Raw genomic sequence first — 19,031 nt, 5'->3', positions numbered from 1 at the left:
GACTGGGATGCTAACACACTAAAATGATTTGACATGTTTTAATAAAAAGAGAATGTGTATTTCATTGATAGTAGGCAGAATGATAATAGAAACACACAACATGAAGTATAGCAAAAAGTTTTTTTAAAAACATAAAACCTCTTTTTATGCATTATATCCATTTATGAATCTTTTAAACTACAGGAGATCTATACAGGGAGTATAGATTTAAACTAAGTAACAGTTCCATAATCCATTTTAATTACTTTGTATTAAAAAAATCTTTTGGCATAGCTTTTGTTTTACATGTTCAATTTCTTAAATTCACTGATGAGTTATTGGCAGCTTTTGTAAAATATAAATGTTTAGTGTGAACTTAACAAGTTTTATTAAACTAAGCTTTACCTCAGTAATTCCTAGAAAATAAACATCAGTTGTTCTATTGCTTTTTTTTTTCACAAAACAAAAAATGTAGTAAAACATATTGAGCACATTTCTCAATTCAGACAGAAGACATTAGAAGAAAAAGAAAAAATACTGTAATCACTGAACTGAGTAACAGTTCATTCCTTTACAAGTCCAAATACTCACAGGCAAACTGAACTAAGGAAAAGCAGAGATATTCAATATTAAGCACAACAGCTCTGAAGTCCTGATCCAGGGCTGAGATCTTGAAACCAATAGGAAACTATTGTTTTAATCTGGACTGCAACTGAGTTATGGTTACCGAAGTCTATTAAGGAAATCAGTTCTTGAATATTCATTGGAAGGACTGATGTTGAAGCTGAAACTCCAATAACAAGCTGAAACACAAGCAACAAGAAAAGATGATCTGATCTGAACAGCTAACTCACTTGAAAAGACCCTGATGCTGGGAAAGATTGAAAGGAGGAGGAGATGGGGACGACAGAGGATGAGATGGTTGGATGGCATCACCGACTCAATGGACATGAGTCTGAATAAACTTGGAGTTGGTGACGGACAGGGAGGCCTGGCATGCTGCAGTCCATAGGGTTGCAAAGAATTGGACACAATTGAGCGACTGAAGTAAACTGACTTAAGTCTATTAAAACATTCAATGCTTTTCTTATTTTAGCAATTAATATCTTTTTTTTTTTGGCTGGCCTCTGAATCTATCACTGTTTGATCAAATAATCCAAAATAATTTCTTTACTGTCTTTTTTCCTTACTATTCTCCTTAGTCTTACTTTGTTTCTTTCTGCTAAATCACCTTCAAAATTCTTGTCCTTCAAATACAGTATTTAGAGGCATGTGAGACAAATATTGGGAAGATCAGCCAGGAGACTGTGCGCTGTGGCCCTTGTTTCACTAACTGTACAGAGCTGTACTCTTCAGCACAGTCACATTAATCTTTTCCATTTGCAAGCCACTTTCTGAGAAAAAGTCTGTCATACATTGTCAAATATCTCACCTATTGTCAGAACTTGCTCAGGCTACCCTTTTTCTGCTTCCTTGATAGCTGCCTTAGTCAGAATTAACTGCTTCTCCCCTTCAGCAATCACATACATATATGGCTAATTAGAACTTGTGTTATTCAGCTTATTGTTTACATGTCTGTCTTCTCTTACTAGATTATAGTGAGTTCCTGAGGATAAGAAGGCAATGTCTGATTCATCGTTGCTAACTCCATTCCTAAATTCAGAGCCCTGCAATAATGCTCCATACAGAACTAAATTCCAGGCTAGTCCTACTCAGATTTAGAGATCTGTCTGGCTCTGTCCTCGCCTCCTTCACTGCTCTGCTTAATGTTGAGCAGACATCACTATGCTAACATGCTTGGTTGGCTCCAATGACATTCATACTATCTTCCTTCAGGTACTGCTGACCTTTCCCTTTTTTCTAGAACACATATCACTTTCGATTGTACTATATAAATTACTTATTTTAGTTTATTTTACTTTCCCTGGTGAGAATGCAAGTTCCATGAAGGTGAGAATCTTTGTTTTGTTTATTGATAATTCTCAAGTGCTTTGAAGAGTGCCTGGCATATATAAGTGCTAGTCTACTGACTAAATGATTGTGTTTAACAGACATATTTGCATTTTGGCTATATTTAAACAATCAATGAATAACAGATTCGGCTTTGTCTCCCTGGGTTATCTGAAAGCTAAGGATGAAGGAGGTTGGCAGCAACAGTACCTTGCACACCATCATTCTACATGAACGCTGGTGATAGATCTATGGGGACATACATATGCCCACTTCATAGTGCCACTTTTACTGTGAAATTGTCCTGGTGATTTCTTTCGAGATAATTTTGTCAAATTAAATTAGTACTATAATATGTAATGAACAAATACAGATACAAATAAAATTAGTTTTTTTGGTTTTTAACTGGAGGGATAATTGCTTTACAATATTGTGCTGGTTTCTGCTGTATAACTGTGAATTAGCTATAAGTATACATGTTCCCTCCCTCTTGAGCCTCCCTCAAACCCCCTCCTCCCACCACCACATCCCTCCAGGTTGTCAGAGGGCATGGAGCTAAGCTCCCTGTGGCATACAGCAGCTTCCCGTTAGCTATCTATATTACACATGGTAGTGTATATATGTCCATGCTTTAAAAAAGAAGATAATTAGATTAGCTGAAGTGAACTGACAAAAGAAGAAAAACAAATCAACAATAAAAAATTTTATGTAAAGAGAAAATGCTTTTAGAAAGCAAGCCCATAAAATCTATGTCACTAAAAGGAAGGCCTTGTTTTCAGAGAAGGAAGAGGGAAGTGGAAAAGGGAGCATATATTTTCCTGGGATTTTATCAGATTGGAACAGCTGACTCACTGACAGAACAATTAACTGACATACTTCTTGAATTTAATACACAAGTGGGCAGGAAAAAAATCCAGCAGACAACATTTGGTACAAGACATTCCAGAGGCTACTCTCTGTCACAGGGTTTGGAATCAGTTTAAAGCGTTTCTTCTTACATCAGTCGCCACTCACACAAACGGATTTTCGTAACGTACCTGCTGTTCTGGCTGACCTGAGTGGGGGGCCTGGAATGATACTGTATGTTTGCTACAGCCTGGGCAAGAAGCCACTCTGCTGTCCCAACACCACTGATTCATAAAGCCAACATTCTGACTGTGGAAAAGCCTGTTTCTGATTTTTTTTTCCTTTCTTTTTTTTGGGTAAAAATCTTTATTACAGTTTCTGATTGAAAACGAAAGTGTTAGTCACTCAGTTGTGTCCGACTCTGCAACCCCATGAACTGCAGCCTGCCAGACTCCTCTCTCCATGGAATTCTCCAGGCATGAATACTAACGGGTAACCATTCTTTTCTCTAGGGGGTCTTCCCGACTCAGGGATTGAACCCTGGTCTCCTGTGTTGCAGGCGGATTCTCTACCATCTGAGCCACCAGTTTCTGACTGGATTCATTTAAATTCCCCAGATTCCCATTTTGCATTTACCTGATTTTTAAGATCCTTTCCTTAGGAAAATGTGCAGCTCCAAACATCAAGAAGTTGATGGTGAGAGTTTATATTTTAACTGACTTCTGTTGTTGGATGTTTCCATGATACTCTTTTATTTTCACACAAAGCACTGAGGACAGCTGTTGTAAGTGAACATTTCCTGCTTCCCATATCCCTCCAATTCATTGCCAATTTCATTTTAAGACATCAAGGATGACCACAGACAGCCTACTCTGATAATTTCTGCCATGCAACCACAAATCCACAAGAGTTCTTTACCTCCTTCCAACACAACAAGTTTAAAAATAAATGTTAATAGCAATTTACATTTTGAAAACAATAAAAGATAGTTTTTATTTTTTTCCTATTTTAGAATTTTAATTTAAAGTAGCATAAATATCTAAATTTATATTCAGAAAACTGAGTTGTTCCAGGGAAAACCCAAGCCTTAATGCTAGACTGTCAAAACTCACCTTTTATCACTTCATTATTCAAGTTAAAAGTTTTTGTTTTCACTAACTAGTACTATCTTCATATGTGGCATATGAAACTTTTAATTGGTACATTAACTTTAGACTTCACTTGTTTAAGAATCTTTATGTTTCTAAAAGTATATAGCTAAATCTAATTGAGCAATATATTTATTTAATCAGACCTATTTTAGTAATTAATAAAAACGACATGATTACTCAAAAAATTTTATTACCTATATTTCTTCAATTTATTTTGTAGTGATTTGAAAATCTCCAAAAATATTTTTTTTAAAAATCACCATAAACATTAAAAAAATTTTTTATTGTGTCATCAAGGACATTCTTAAAGTGGTTTATCTGTCTTTTTCTTTTTAAAACTGTGAGTGGCTATGGCTTTTGTTTTTAAAATATTTTTTACTTAAAAAAATGTGGGATCTTAGTTTTCCTCCCAGGGATTAAACCCGTGTCCCCTGCATTGAAGCACGGAGTCGTAACCATCCGACTCCAGGAAAGTCCCACCACAAGCATTTTATACATGCTGACTCTATTCCCTGCAAATAAAAGTGTTATAAAAGCCATAAATCCTTTCCAACTCCTTTCAAATTCAAGAATCTTATGAGTAACAGTTTTATTCTTTAGAGTTCAATCCTGCATTAGCCTCAAATAATTCCTTGACAATTTCCTGGTTCTGACAGATGTGGTCCTATAGAGATGCCATAAAGCTCAGGCTAAAGAGGATGTTTCGCTTCCTGAGGCGAGGAGAAGTCTGTAACACAGCAAGTCTGTAACACAGCAAGGACCGATCAAACAATTAATCCCCTAGGTTTTTTTAAAGTGATGCAAATGGTATTTTCATATCATTATTCATCATTAATTAACCTCTAAAATAAATAATTAAATCAGTCATACTGAGATAAAGTTTAAAAAAGAAGGGAAATTTAAAAGTTGGGTTTGAAAAAAAGTATTTTATTATTGGCATTCATCACCCCCAACTCATTCATATGCTTAGAACAATTTAGTAAGTATAATATACTAACATTTCCCCCTATTTCAAGGTCATCTCATATTTGAAATCCTCAATTATTCCTGTTCACCAAGGAGATTTGAGCACTTGATCTTCCACCACTTTGGGGAACCACTTCTACGTACATGTCAGAAAGTAAAGGAAAACATGTATTTGTTCTGTATGCTTAGTTGCTCAGTCATGTCTGACCCTGTGTGACCCTTATGGGCTGTAGCCCGCCAGGCTCCTCTCTCCATGGGACTGTTCAGGCAAGAATACTAGAGTGGGTTGTCATTTCCTCCTCCAGGGCATCTCCCGACCCAGGGATTGAACCTGCGTCTCCTGCATCGCAGCGAGATTCTTTACCCACTGGGCCACCGGGGAAGTCCAAAACCTGTATATCTAGAACTAAAATGAGAAGAGAGGACCCTCCTGAGCTAAGAAAATTTACTTCAAAAACCGATTTAGAAATCTAATCACATAAACTACTGGAAACTGTGATCTTATCAAATATTTACACACATCACATAGTTAGCAGGTGAAAGTAATTTTGTCTTTCTACATTCTGGAAACACTTTCAATGCATAACCTATTAAGATTTGAAAATCACTGAGAAATCTGGTTTACCTTCCTCCCTCTGTGTGAGGATGTGAAACCATGGTTTCCAGATAGTGAAAACAACCCAATACAAACTACTTCTGACCTATGATTTGCCTTGTAGGTTACTAGTGGTCAGTTTGTATTTTACATTCAATTCTGACAAGAAATAATTCTCTAATGAAGTATCTTGTTCAACACAGTAAATGTTACTCTGACAGTATAAACTCTATTCTAATCCTAATCCCAGGCCAGAGCTATAGAAAAAGCACGATTAGTATTGCTTAAGAACCGGAAAATCTCTGCTAGCCAGAAAAGGCAGTGTTACGAGATGACCATTGTGATAGATGAAAACGTAATAATTAAGGTTTATAGGAATAACAATTTAGACTAATATTATCCCTTTTATTTATGTTTTAATATGGGAAGGGGAGAAGGAAACAAAGATAGGAGAGAGCATTTAAGTATGTAAGTAAATAATTTTCAATATCCAAATTAAAATAAACCCCAATAACAAAAAAAATCACTGTTATGATATAAACAGTTTCCTTTCTATTAAAGTGATTAGAAAAAGGAACCAAAAAAGAAAACTCAGATAAACTGATGTCATCAAAATTTTTGTGTTTCAGATAAAAGGGTAAAAAAGATGCGGTATACACACACAATGAACTATTACTCAGGTATAAAAAAGAAGAAATAATGCCATTGCAGTAACATGAAAGGACCTAGAGATGATCATATTAAGTGAAGTCAGAGAAAGACAAATACCATATGCTACCACTTACATGTGGGACCTAAAAAGTGATACAAATGAACTTATTTGCAAGGCAGAAATAGGCTTACAGATATAAAAACAAACTTATGGTTACCAATGGGAAAAGGGGGGAGGGAAAAATTTGAAACTTGGGATAAACAGATGCACACTGTTATATAAAAAATAGATAACCAATAAGGACCCACTGTATAGCACAGGGGACTATATTAAGTATCTTGTAATAACCTATGATGGAAAAGAATCTGAAAAAGAACGTATACAAATATATATGTATAACTGAAATACTTTTGCTTTACACCAGAAACACTGTAAATCAACTATACTTCAAAAAAGGAACAAAAAATTTAAAAAGTTTTATGTTTCAAAATATACCAATAAGAAAACAAAATGATAAGCAACAGACTGGGTGAAAATATTTTGCAAACATATCTCTGATAAAAATCTGTATACGGAATATACAACAAATTCTTACAACTCAATAATAGGGAGACAGAGGACCCATTAAAAAATGGATATTTTACCAAAGAAGATATATGAATAGTTAAAAAGCACACAAAATAAGCTCACCCTCATTAGTCACTAGGAAAATGCAAATTAAAACCACAACAAGACAGCATTTCACATCTGCTAGAAAAACCATAATAAGAGGTAAGACAATAACAAACAGCAGAGAGGAGGCACAGAAACAGGAACCCTCAGACACTGTGGGAGATGCGGACACTCAGGAAAACACTTTGGCAGTTTCTTTAAAAGTTAAACATAAATTTACCCTATGATCTAGCAATTCCAATCCTAGATATCTATTCAAGAGAGATGAAAACACGTATCTACTCAAAGACTTGCACAAGAATGTTCATAGCAGCAGTATTCAGAATAGCTAAAAAATGAAAACAAACAAACAAACCCCTTAATGTCCATCAACTGGGGTTGGACAGATAAAAGGAGCTATAGGTATACAATGGAATACTATTTGCAATAAAAAGAAACAAACTTCTGACAGCTTTAAGTAAATCATCCAGTTGTTGAAATTATCTGAATATTTTTAATCAGCACTAAAAATTAGGTATTTTTTTTAAGATCTAGTTATGTCACCTAGGACTGCTATTTCTAAATCAAAGACAACGGAAAACCCTTTTAGAAAGACAAGAATCTAACCATACACTTTACATATTTTTTTGGTTGAAGTATAGTTTACATACATAAAGTACATAAATCTTACATGTTTAGCTCAATAAATTTTTATCTGTGTATACACCAAGGCAACCACCATTCAGATCAATATAGAGAAGGCTTCCTTAATTGATATTCCCACCAAAGGTAACCACTACTTTAGTTTTTCACCATAGAAGTGCCATAGCTTTGGCTGTTTTTCTGAACTTTATATAAATATATATACTTCATATAGTAGGCACTCTCCATGATGTTGTCTGCAGTGGTAGTACATTATTTTTCTTTGTTGTACACCATCCATCCAGTCTGTTGATGGACATGTGGGCAACTTTTTTAAAACCTGAAGTTAGTATTGGGTTTCCCTGGTGGCTCAGTGGTATAGAATCTGCCTGCCTCTGCAGGAGACGTGGGTTTGATCCCTGGGTCAGGAAGATCCCCTGGAAAAGGGAATAGCAACCCACTCCAGTATTGCTTTCCTGGAAATCCCATGGACAGAGGAGCCTGGTAGGCTACAGTCCACGGGGTCACAAAACGGTCAGATACGACTTAGCGACTAAACAACAACAACAACAACAACAAATTAATGAATCGTGACAGACATGTATGCTCAAGAAGGGAAATAATTTACAGTCTCTTCAGTAAACTCAAAAGAGAACGAAAGAAGCTTATACTTCTGTTTCCTAAGAAGTGCTCAGGGCCCTTCTCAACAGAGCCAGAATTCTCTCAGGAGTCACTGCAGCTTAGTTAAGAAGTAAATTGGGATGCACCATGAAGGCTGGTAGCTTTAGTTTCCATTTTTATGTAAGTAAGGATCTAAATGCTTCTCTTTCAGATAGACTGAATTTACCTAGCAATTTCTCATAAGTTATAGCATTCTAGGATTCTAAAATGACATCATGGTTGGGGATCATCGTATTTAAAAGAACCTAGGAGAGAAAATTTTGTCATTATATAGAAGTGAATACTCTTTGAGAAATGAATATTAACATCTTCCACTGATGTTCTGGATGAGCCATTCTCCTCATAATCACATCTGATGACAGATGCTGATGGTCTCCCAGAGGATGGAACAAAGAGTAGTGGCTTAGAAAAGGTTCAGAAGGGAGACGGGAAGTCAAGAAGCATCGCATTATCATCTGAATAACAAACAATTTCATCTGGAAACTAGGAGCTCTTGCCTTCAGTAAGTATTTTATTATCTTGTGTCAGTGAGATAAACCTATCTAGGCACTCATCAGGTAAGTGAGAGAGACAAATGTAACTTTGACTTTGTAGCCTGGACCAGGTCCGGATATGATGGTTCATTTTGATAATGTCAGAGTGCCTGACTGTTCTGCAAAAGTCTTGGTCTCAGTTATTAGACAGCAACTTAGCGCAGTTAAAATGATCCCTTGACGTAGTTCTGAACAGCTGCTAAAGAAAAATGGCTTCATATTCCAGCCACTTATTTTCTGTATCACCCCCTTATGACTAAGACTGCTAGTGGTGTCTGAGTTATTCTCAGGCAATGTAGGTACCTGGTGATTCTACTTTGATAATATAGCCAGAGTACTGTGAAAATACCTAGCTATTTGAATGGGGAAGTTAATTCTTGCTGCCTGCCAGCCACACTCTCAAACTATAGGTGATGATTTCTGATAATGTAAATTCTACTGAAATATGCTTCAATTTAATAACGTTTTTTATTTTTTTGCTGCATTGCACAGCTTGTGGAATCTTAGTTCCCCGACCAGGGATCACACTTGAGCCTTTGGCAGTGAAAGTGTGAAATTCTAACCACTAGACCCCAGGGAATTCCCGCATTATATTTTTAAAACCAAAGTTTTAAAAACCTAAATTCTCAAATTTAAATCCTTTAAAAGACTTCTGATGTTAGAAAAGACTGAAGAGACTGACAATATACTTTATAGGTTCTTGGCTTCCCTGGTGGCTCAGAGGTTAAAGCGTCTGCCTCCAATGCGGGAGACCCGGGTTCGATCCCTGGGTCGGGAAGATCCTCTGGAGAAGGAAATGGCAATCCACTCCAGTATTCTTGCCTGGAGAATCCCATGGACGGAGAAGCCTAGTAGTTTATAGTCCACGGGGTCGCAAAGAGTCGGACACGACTGAGCGACTTCACCTTCACCTCACCTTTAGATTTTGAGTGCTAAATCACTTCAGTTATGTCCAACTCTGCAACCCTCTGGAGAGAAGCCCTCTGGGCTCCTCTGTCCATGGGATTCTCCAGACAAGAATACTGGAGTGGGTTGCCATGCCCTTCTCCAGGGGATCTTCCAGCCCCAGGGATCGAATCTGAGTCTTACGTCTCCTGCATTGGCAAGTGGGTTCTTTACCACTAGCACCACCCGGGAAGCCCCTTTTTGATTTTATGCATGTTTTTATTTTATAACTGTATTTTGGAAGCAGAATTAAAATGTCACTTAAGGAACATGAACCTTTTCCCAGGTTCAAAAAGATATACACAAGTATATTACCCAAACACAAAATAATAGCTTAATTGAAGAAAATAAATGGAAATTTTAAATATTGTTAAGAGCAGAATTAATCTTCATTTCAGTACATATGCCAGTAAATGGTGATTTAAAAAAATAAAACTTACCTGCTACTGAGTTTGGCCGTGGCATAAGATAAAGAGGAATAGACTGTACTGATTGTGATAAAACGGTTTCCAAATTCCTCTCTGGTATCTTATTCAGACTGTAGGTGGATGCCGTCATGTTTTCATCTACTCGATACAAACAAGAATCCATGCTGGATTTTTGAGACTGCCAAGGCTTTAGGTTTCCTCCAGATCCTAATTCTTTACTGCTTTCCCCAACATATTTAGTGCGTTCCATATTTTCAGAATAGCTTGTCAAGGTAGCTGAAAAACAGTAAAATGAAAACTGAGAGATTAATCTGTTTATAATTACCCAAATGCAAGACTAGATAACAAAAATATTAGTAACATTATTTTTAAAAGGTTACGATGATCCTTTCATCTCCATCATGAAATTTATTTATTTTTAATTAAAACAATTTATTTGGCTGCACTGGGTCTTAAGTTTCAGCATGCAGGATCATTAGTTGCTGCACGTGGTCTCTCCAGCAGTGGCATGCAAACTCTTAGTTGAGGCATGTGGGCTCTAGTTTCCCTGACCAGGAATCAAAGCAAGGTCCCCTGCACTGGGAGCTCAGAGTCTTAGCCACTGGACCACCAGGGAAGGACCTCTATCATGAAATTAAATAACTGAAACCAAAATATAACTTTCTTTCACATAGATTCCAATATATTTACTTTAACAACTCTTAGTTGAATGAATTAAAGAAATTCATATATCAGTGCTACAGGACTTACAACCAGGGCCTATCAATGGTAAAAACTTCAGGATTCCATCAAAAGGGAATTTATATACTTTTCGTGGATTGCTGGACAGTGTCAAAGATATCAAAAATGTCTTTATACTCTTTTTATCCTATATTTTTCCTCACTTAAATTATTTCCTGGCCATTTTCATGTAACAAAGAATTATAACATATAAACAGTCCTTAAGTAGACCCTAATACAGGAGAAAGAACCTGTTTAAATAAGGAAACACTACACAGACTTCTTGAATAGCTGCCCTCTCTTCCATTCTTAATTAATTCACTTAATATATTCAGACTTCCAGTCATAGACAGCCCAATGGATCACAACCTTTCTGCCACCAAAAACAATGTTACACTTTCTCCAATGAGATTCTATGGATTCTACAGCATATTTTATAATCTCTGAATATGTTCAGTGATAGTATATAGTGTATATTTATATTATGTGTTTACGTGTCTGTGGGTGTTCTTTTTAAACAGATGCATGTTTCTTATTCTAATTTAGAGAAACTGTCTCATTTAAAATACATTTCAACATTTTTCTTTCAGAAAAATCTGACTGAAGTATAGTTTCGTTTGGGATAAAGATGTCATGATTCATCTGACTTTGTATTCTTAGCTAGAAGCTTGGAGTTCACACAGCTGCTAGGGTCAGTATACTGAAAGATGGAGAGTGCAAACTTCTGTTTCCCAAAGGACTAATCCACATGGAAAGTGTCTATTATTTAACCCTTTGCCTTTCATGTCTGTTTGTTTTTTTTTTGCTTGTGTGTACCAGCAGAAGTTTTTATCCTTAGGTTCCAAATCAAGAGCTGGCTAAGATTCACTTGTATCTGTGTGGTTTTCAGTTCAGTTGAGTCACTCAGTCGTGTCCGACTCCTTGCGACCCCATGAATCGCAGCACGCCAGGCCTCCCTGTCCATCACCAACTCCCGGAGTTCACTCAGACTCACGTCCATTGAGTCCATGATGCCATCCAGCCATCTCATCCTCGGTCGTGCCCTTCTCCTCCTGCCCCCAATCCCTCCCAGCATCAGAGTCTTTTCCAATGAGTCAACTCTTCACATGAGGTGGCCAGAGTACTGGAATTTCAGCTTTAGCATCATTCCTTCCAAAGGAATCCCAGGGCTGATCTCCTTCAGAATGGACTGGTTGGGTCTCCTTGCAGTCCAAGGGACTCTCAAGAGTCTTCTCCAACACCACAGTTCAAAAGCATCAATTCTTCGGTGCTCAGCCTTCTTCACAGTCCAACTCTCACATCCATACATGACCACAGGAAAAACCATAGCCTTGACTAGACGGACCTTAGTCGGCAAAGTAATGTCTCTGCTTTTGAGTATGCTATCTAGGTTGGTCATAACTTTTCTTCCAAGGAGTAAGCGTCTTTTAATTTCATGGCTGCAGTCACCATCTGCAGTCATTTTAGAGCCCAGAAAAATACAGTCTGACACTGTTTCCACTGTTTCCCCATCTATTTCCCATGAAGTGATGGGACCAGATGCCATGATCTTCATTTTCTGAATGCTGAGCTTTAGGCCAACTTTTTCACTCTCCACTTTCACTTTCATCAAGAGGCTTTTTAGTTCCTCTTCACTTTCTGCCATAAAAGTGGTGTCATCTGCATATCTGAGGTTATTGATATTTCTCCCGGCAATCTTGATTCCAGCTTGTGCTTCTTCCAGCCCAGCATTTCTCATCATGTACTCTGCATATAAGTTAAATAAGCAGGCTGACAATACACAGCCTTGACATACTCCTTTCCCTATTTGGAACCAGTCCGTTGTTCCATGTCCAGTTCTAACTGCTGCTTCCTGACCTGCATACAGATTTCTCAAGAGGCAGGTCAGGTGGTCTGGTAATCCCATTTCTTTCAGAATTTTCCACAGTTTATTGTGACCCACACAGTCAAAGGCTTTGGCATAGGCAATAAAGCAGAAATAGATGTTTTTCTGGAACTCTCTTGCTTTTTCCATGATCCAGCGGATGTTGGCAATTTGATCTCTGGTTCCTCTGCCTGTTCTAAAACCAGCTTGAACATTAGGGAGTTCATGGTTCACGTATTGCTGAAGCCTGGCTTGGAGAATTTTGAGCATTACTTTACTAGCATGTGAGATGAGTGCAATTGTGCAATAGTTTGAGCATTCTCTGGCATTGCGTTTCTTTGGGATTGAAATGAAAACTGACCTTTTTCAGTCCTGTGGCCACTGCTCAGTTTTCCAAATTTGCTGGCATATTGGAAAGAATGCAGCACTTTCACAGCATCATCTTTCAGGATCTGAAACAGCTCCACTGGAATTCCATCACCTCCACTAGCTTTGTTCGTAGTGATGCTTTCTAAGGCCCACTTGACTTCACATTCCAGGATGTCTGGCTCTAGATTAGTGATCACACCATCATGATTATCTGGGTCGTGAAGATCTTTTTTGTACAGTTCTTCTGTGTATTCTTGCCACCTCTTCTTAATATCTTCTGCTTCTGTTAGGTCCAGACCATTTCTGTCCTTTATCGAGCTCATCTTTGCATGAAATGTTCCCTTGGTATCTCTAATTTTCTTGAAGAGATCTCTAGTCTTTCCCATTCTGTTCTTTTCCTCTATTTCTTTGCATTGATCGCTGATGAAGGCTTTCTTGTCTCTTCTTGCTATTCTTTGGCACTCTGCATTCAGATGCTTATATCTTTCCTTTCCTCCTTTGTATATATTCCAGAAATACAGCCCTTTGTCCCAGATAAACCATGAGCACATTCAGTAGGTTCCAAACACTGAAACACTACACTTTTTAAAGGTCTGAGAAGGTAGTAATTGGTTTCACTATTTTCAATATTTCAAATAATTTCTAAGAAATAATATGTTTACTGGTGACCAGCTAACTAAAATGTCAAGCTTCGATAAACTTAGCTGCAGTTACATCAGGGTGATAACACTAGTTACCTACATGTTGAACAGAAATTTTGGCATATATATATATATATATATATATACACACACACACACACACACACATATGTATATATACACATAATATACCACTTCTCAGGTGGCTCAGTGGTAAAGAATCTGCCTGCCAACAGGAGATGCAGGAGACAAGGGTTTGATTCCTGTGTCAGGAAGATCCCCTGGAGAGGAGAATGGCTACCCACTCCAGTATTCTTGCCTGGAGAATTCCATGGACAGTGGAGCCTGCAGGGCTATAGTCTATAGAGATGGACATGACTGAGCAATTCAATAACAACAACAACATGATACATAAATACATCATACATATACATGTTTGATAAATAAAAATGAGATATAAACTATTTGATGATGCACAGTGTGATGTCGAAAATTTTTTCAAAACATGAGGTCTATCAATAAAAATTATGAAAGTCCTCATTGGCGGTAAAAGATCTAAGAAACTGAATTCATGGTACAAAGACAGAAATATTCAGTGGCCTATGGACCCTATTTTATCATTTAAATGATGAAGTTTACAATAAGGAAGGGCATCTATGGTCGTGGTATTTAAAGTAAAAACAAGGAAGACATCTAGTTTCTCAAGTAAGAAGAGCACTGATGTCATTTTGCACTTCAATTGTACTATCTGCCTAAACCAAACCTGATACTTCATTTGTTTTTCAAACCTGAAGTATCCTCTGCCCTTTTTCACTAAAGAGAAATGTATCTAGGCTGTGGCACACAGTTTAAACTATGATCAACATGTATCTGTTGAGAGGATGAACAACTTAGTCTTACTGGATGTTCAATGGTCCAGAACCACTGGGGACCAGAGTGAAAACAGACAACTCACAAAAAGTACCAGAAGTTAAGAGTCTCTGGCAAACATTCCCACTGAGGAATTCTGTACATTTCTGCTTCACTGATGCTCTTCCCAGAGCACGGTGACTCTGAGTTAATTTCATTCAATTATTTAGTCAATAAAATTTTATTGATCAACTAGTTTGTGTCAGAGTACAGTGGTGAACAAGATAGGTCCTAAATCATTAATCCCAGAAAAAGGACAATTCTGTGGCAGAAGAGGCCATACAAAGAAAAAAAATGAAGAATCACAAAATGAAATGCTAATATCCATACATTATTTAACAGATACTTCTATTTTACTGAACTATTCCTCTATAGTGAGACCGTATCATGTAATTTAAAGTTACCAAAGTGTATGAAGCATCAGAGAATACAACGATATTTTTGATTCATGTGGTTACTAAAAATTTCAAAAGTCTAAAGCCCACACAATCTATATATCAGATGTAGGACTACATGAATTAACAACCCGTATGTGCAAAGTTTCTATGAATGGAGCTGAAGAGGAAGACATGGCCTCTCACTGAAAAATATACATATCTGTTTTCCAATAGACCTATTCTGTCCCTACTTTAATTCTTTAGATCTAGTCATTTCCAGGTGGAACAAAGAATGGTGGGAAGATATTGAGTTGTAACTAACTAAAGAGATTTTTCTGAGACTTTTTGCATTTTCTTTCCTCGATATATAAAAAAAATTGCTATCTTAGTATAAAGAAGTGCTGACACAGCCATATAGGGCAGTAAGACAGTGTGAGGCAGTAGGAATCACAGGCTTATAAACAGGCTCATTGTGAATAAAATTAAGTCCATATATTAAAAAAGTTTTATTGAGGTATAATTTACATACCATAAAATATACCCTCTGTAAATGGATTGATACATGGATATAGGCACATTTGCTTGTTGTCAATAATATTTAAAAACTGACAGCAATAATTTTTCAAAAAAGCTTAACATTCCTTATCCTGGCATCTGTGTCAGTCCTAAGGGGCCCAGAAATGTTTCCAGTGATAGCAATAGTAATCATTTTTTGAAATCTGATGGTAATCATTTTTATCTTGATTCACTACTCTGCTTTTGTTGATAAAGACTAAGTTTTTAATGCTGGATAATGGTGTTAGGTCATCTGTTCTGAGAGAAAATGATTTAGAACTATGCGGTGTGGGTTTTGAAGTTATACAAACCTGAACATCTGTGTGATCTGGGACCAATTATTTTTGAACCCCAGTTTTCTAAGTCTAAGAAAGATCATTATACTATTATGTAAGACAGAGTTAATTTACAGCTAGACTGGGCCAGTCCTATACTTATCTCTAGGGATGACTGGAAGTCTCGAAATGACTCTTAGCCAAGATAAGGTCAACTGGGATAACTAACAACTTATAATTTGCTGTTTAAAGTTTGAAATTCCCCAGGTAGCACCCAGGTCTAGTTGTTTATTGACAGCTTACATCTGGAGTACTTAGACAGCCTGGCTTAGCCTGGGACCAGAGATGGATAAAAAGCTTCACTGTCAACTTTTGGGGAGCTCTCCTGAAACCAAGATTCCTTATACAAATCTTGGTGATTTACACTCTGGGGACAGAGCACATCCATCCTATTTGATTAAAAAGGAAATCCATCCTATTTGATTAAAAAGGAACCTCGAGAGCTCCACCTGGGAGGGTCTTGGGTCCTCTGTACTTGCTTGCATTCTTTTTCACTTGCTGGACTATATCTTTACTCAAAGCTTTTTGTAAGAATTTTTCTGTGGAGTCTTATGTATCTTTTCAATTATTTGATCCTGGGGACTCTTTACTCTATTTTCTTATGACTGTAAGAATTAAATAATGGTATGGTACCTGCCTAAACAACAACAACCTGCCTCATACTCTGTACTATAATCAATGGTTGTTGTCATTGTTATTATTATATTAGTTAGGTCAATCATGCAAGGGAAATGCTCTGGTTTTCTTGATCATTTAAATAGGCAGTGTCCAGACAGACATCTTTAACAAATATCCATGCAATATAACTACCAAAATTTATTCAGTTCAGTTCAGTTCAGTCGCTCAGTGCTAAGTAATCAGAAGGTGAAAGTTCCCTGATGGCTCAGTTGGTGAAGAATCCGCCTGCAACACAGGAGAATCAGGTTCGATCCCTGGCGGGGGAAGATCCCCTGGAGAAGGAAATGGCAACCCACTCCAGTGTTCTTGCCTGGAAAATCCCATGGTCAGAGGAGCCTGGCGGGCTACAGCCCATGGGGTCACAAAGAGTCAGACACGACTGAGCGACTAAACCACCTCCAAGGATGACAGAGTCACCAGCACAGTAACTGGAAGAACTTAGTGAAGAGACAATTGCACATTTCTGAAAACAGGTTGTAGAAAATATGAAAAATTATCTAATGCTCAGTTTGTGACTCAGAAGAGTGACTTCTTAAATGTGACAATTTGGACCAGAGAATACATTACACCCTACTGGAGTGTGTGTGTGTGTGTGTGTGTGTGTGTGTGTGATTCAGTTGTTCAGTGACTCTTTGTGATTGCATGGACCAGGCTCCTCTATCCATAGAATTCTCCAGGCAAGAATACTGGAGTGAGTAGCCATTCCCTTCTCCAGGGGATCTTCCCAACCCAGGGATAGAACCCAGGTCTCCTGCATTGCAGGAAGATTCTTTTTTTATTTTTTTAAAAATTTTTATTTTTACTTTATTTTACTTTACAATACTGTATTGGTTTTGCCATACATTGACATGAATCCACCACGGGTGTACACATGTTCCCAAACATGAACTCCCCTCCCACATGCAGGAAGATTCTTTACCACTGCATCACCTGGGAAGCCCTGCCTACTGGAATATATGTTACTAAAGGAACAAGGGTCTTTGATGAGGAGTTTCTGATTTTGCTTTCTAGTTACTAATGTGAAATATTAGGCGGAAAAATCACTGAACAAGTAAAGGTGTAGGCATTTCATTTTCCTAGGTGTTAAATGATACAAGGCTAAAAGATACAAGACCAAATTTGGCAATGAATCAGGACCTAAAAACAAAAACAAGAACAAAACCCTGAGATTTGATTAAAAGGGGGAATTCAAGAATTATACCTTTCTGGAAAGAACTGTGAATCCCCAAATAAACAAAAGGCCAAAATAAAATGGATCCATGCTTCAATTTGTTTTACTAAACAACAACATGCCAAAACAGACCACTATTAAAACTTCACATGAAAGAGGATAGGCTAGAAAAATGATGTGTACCTCAAAGAGTTTATGATTATCAAGATTCTTGCTTGAAGCTATGTATAGCTGATAGATTATATGTAGTTAGTGGTATCTACCTAGGCACATATATAAGGGCATCATACCATTAAATTAATACCAATAAAATAGTCACAAATATGAAATTATACTGTAAATACCTGACAATCATGTCAGTGATATTTTACCACATATTTAAGAAAGCTGTGAGTTTGAAGAGAGAGAAGCTATCTATGACTGTTACCGAGAATGCTTTCCATGGTAGAAATTAAATCAAGTATGGGGTGAATTCAGATCACAGAGAATATAAGAAGTCATAGCTATTTCCAATACTTTAGAATCCAAGAGAGGAACTTTTTATACTTCTAAGACTTAAAATTCAGGAAGCCTGCATTTCTAATATTCTGATTTTATAACTAGAATTCTACATATTTTGGCAAGCTATAAAAGTGATACAGGCAGGAATCACTAAAATTCTGATCGCTATAGTTACAAAATGTAACCAACAGGAATTCACACTGATTGATATATAAAGGAATAAAAATGGATAATTCAAATGAACTTTTAATAGCTTTTGTGTTTTTGGTGATGGGGCAAGATTTAAAAGTGGTACACTAACAAACAATAGATGTTATTGTTTGAAATAATTAAGCAATATTTAATTTGGAAAAGCAGATATTTCTATAATCAGTGGGGAAAATACTTAAAACATATTAAAATGGTTAAGATAGGCGAGCCTTGAGATTTCCATGGTAATAACAATATCTTTGACTATTATTACTTATGCCACATACAGTTCTCTTCTAACTCATATGCAATGAAAAAAAAAAAACTAAAGAGAAGCAAGTTGTTTCTCAAGATAAGCTGCACATATATAATTTGATAACTACTCTACAATGTAAGTAATTTTAGAAGCAGAAGACATTATTCTCTTTCTTGTCTCATGATTTTGAAAGTAAATCTGTTTCAGTATTTATATACATTAAATAATGGAAGTTTATTATTCTCCAAATTAGCTCTGTTATCCACAAAGGTATTTACTTTTACAAGGAACACAATTTTGGAAATATACCAGAAAAAAATGAGGAACACTGTTATATGTCAAAGTGGAAATCTCATTTTTAGTTTCAGAACATTATGAACATTTATTTTGAACATCCATTGACATGTTAAGCTTCCACTTAGAATGTACTTGTAAATGGATTTTGTC

General features: G+C 36.8%; 1 protein-coding gene across 1 annotated transcript in view; it reads right to left on the bottom strand.

The window, feature by feature from the left end:
- The window catches only part of TANC2 (tetratricopeptide repeat, ankyrin repeat and coiled-coil containing 2), a 326,281-nt gene that overhangs the window by 117,394 nt on the left and 189,856 nt on the right, over nt 1–19,031 (bottom strand). The window contains exon 7 of the mRNA XM_052658122.1: nt 10,032–10,295. Coding sequence (XP_052514082.1) covers nt 10,032–10,295 — 264 coding nt within the window. The remainder of the gene's footprint in view (nt 1–10,031; nt 10,296–19,031) is intronic.

Source organism: Budorcas taxicolor, chromosome 19, assembly GCF_023091745.1.
Source record: "Budorcas taxicolor isolate Tak-1 chromosome 19, Takin1.1, whole genome shotgun sequence".
Classification (NCBI taxonomy): Eukaryota; Metazoa; Chordata; class Mammalia; order Artiodactyla; family Bovidae; genus Budorcas; species Budorcas taxicolor.
This window is presented reverse-complemented; position numbering and strand designations above follow the sequence as displayed.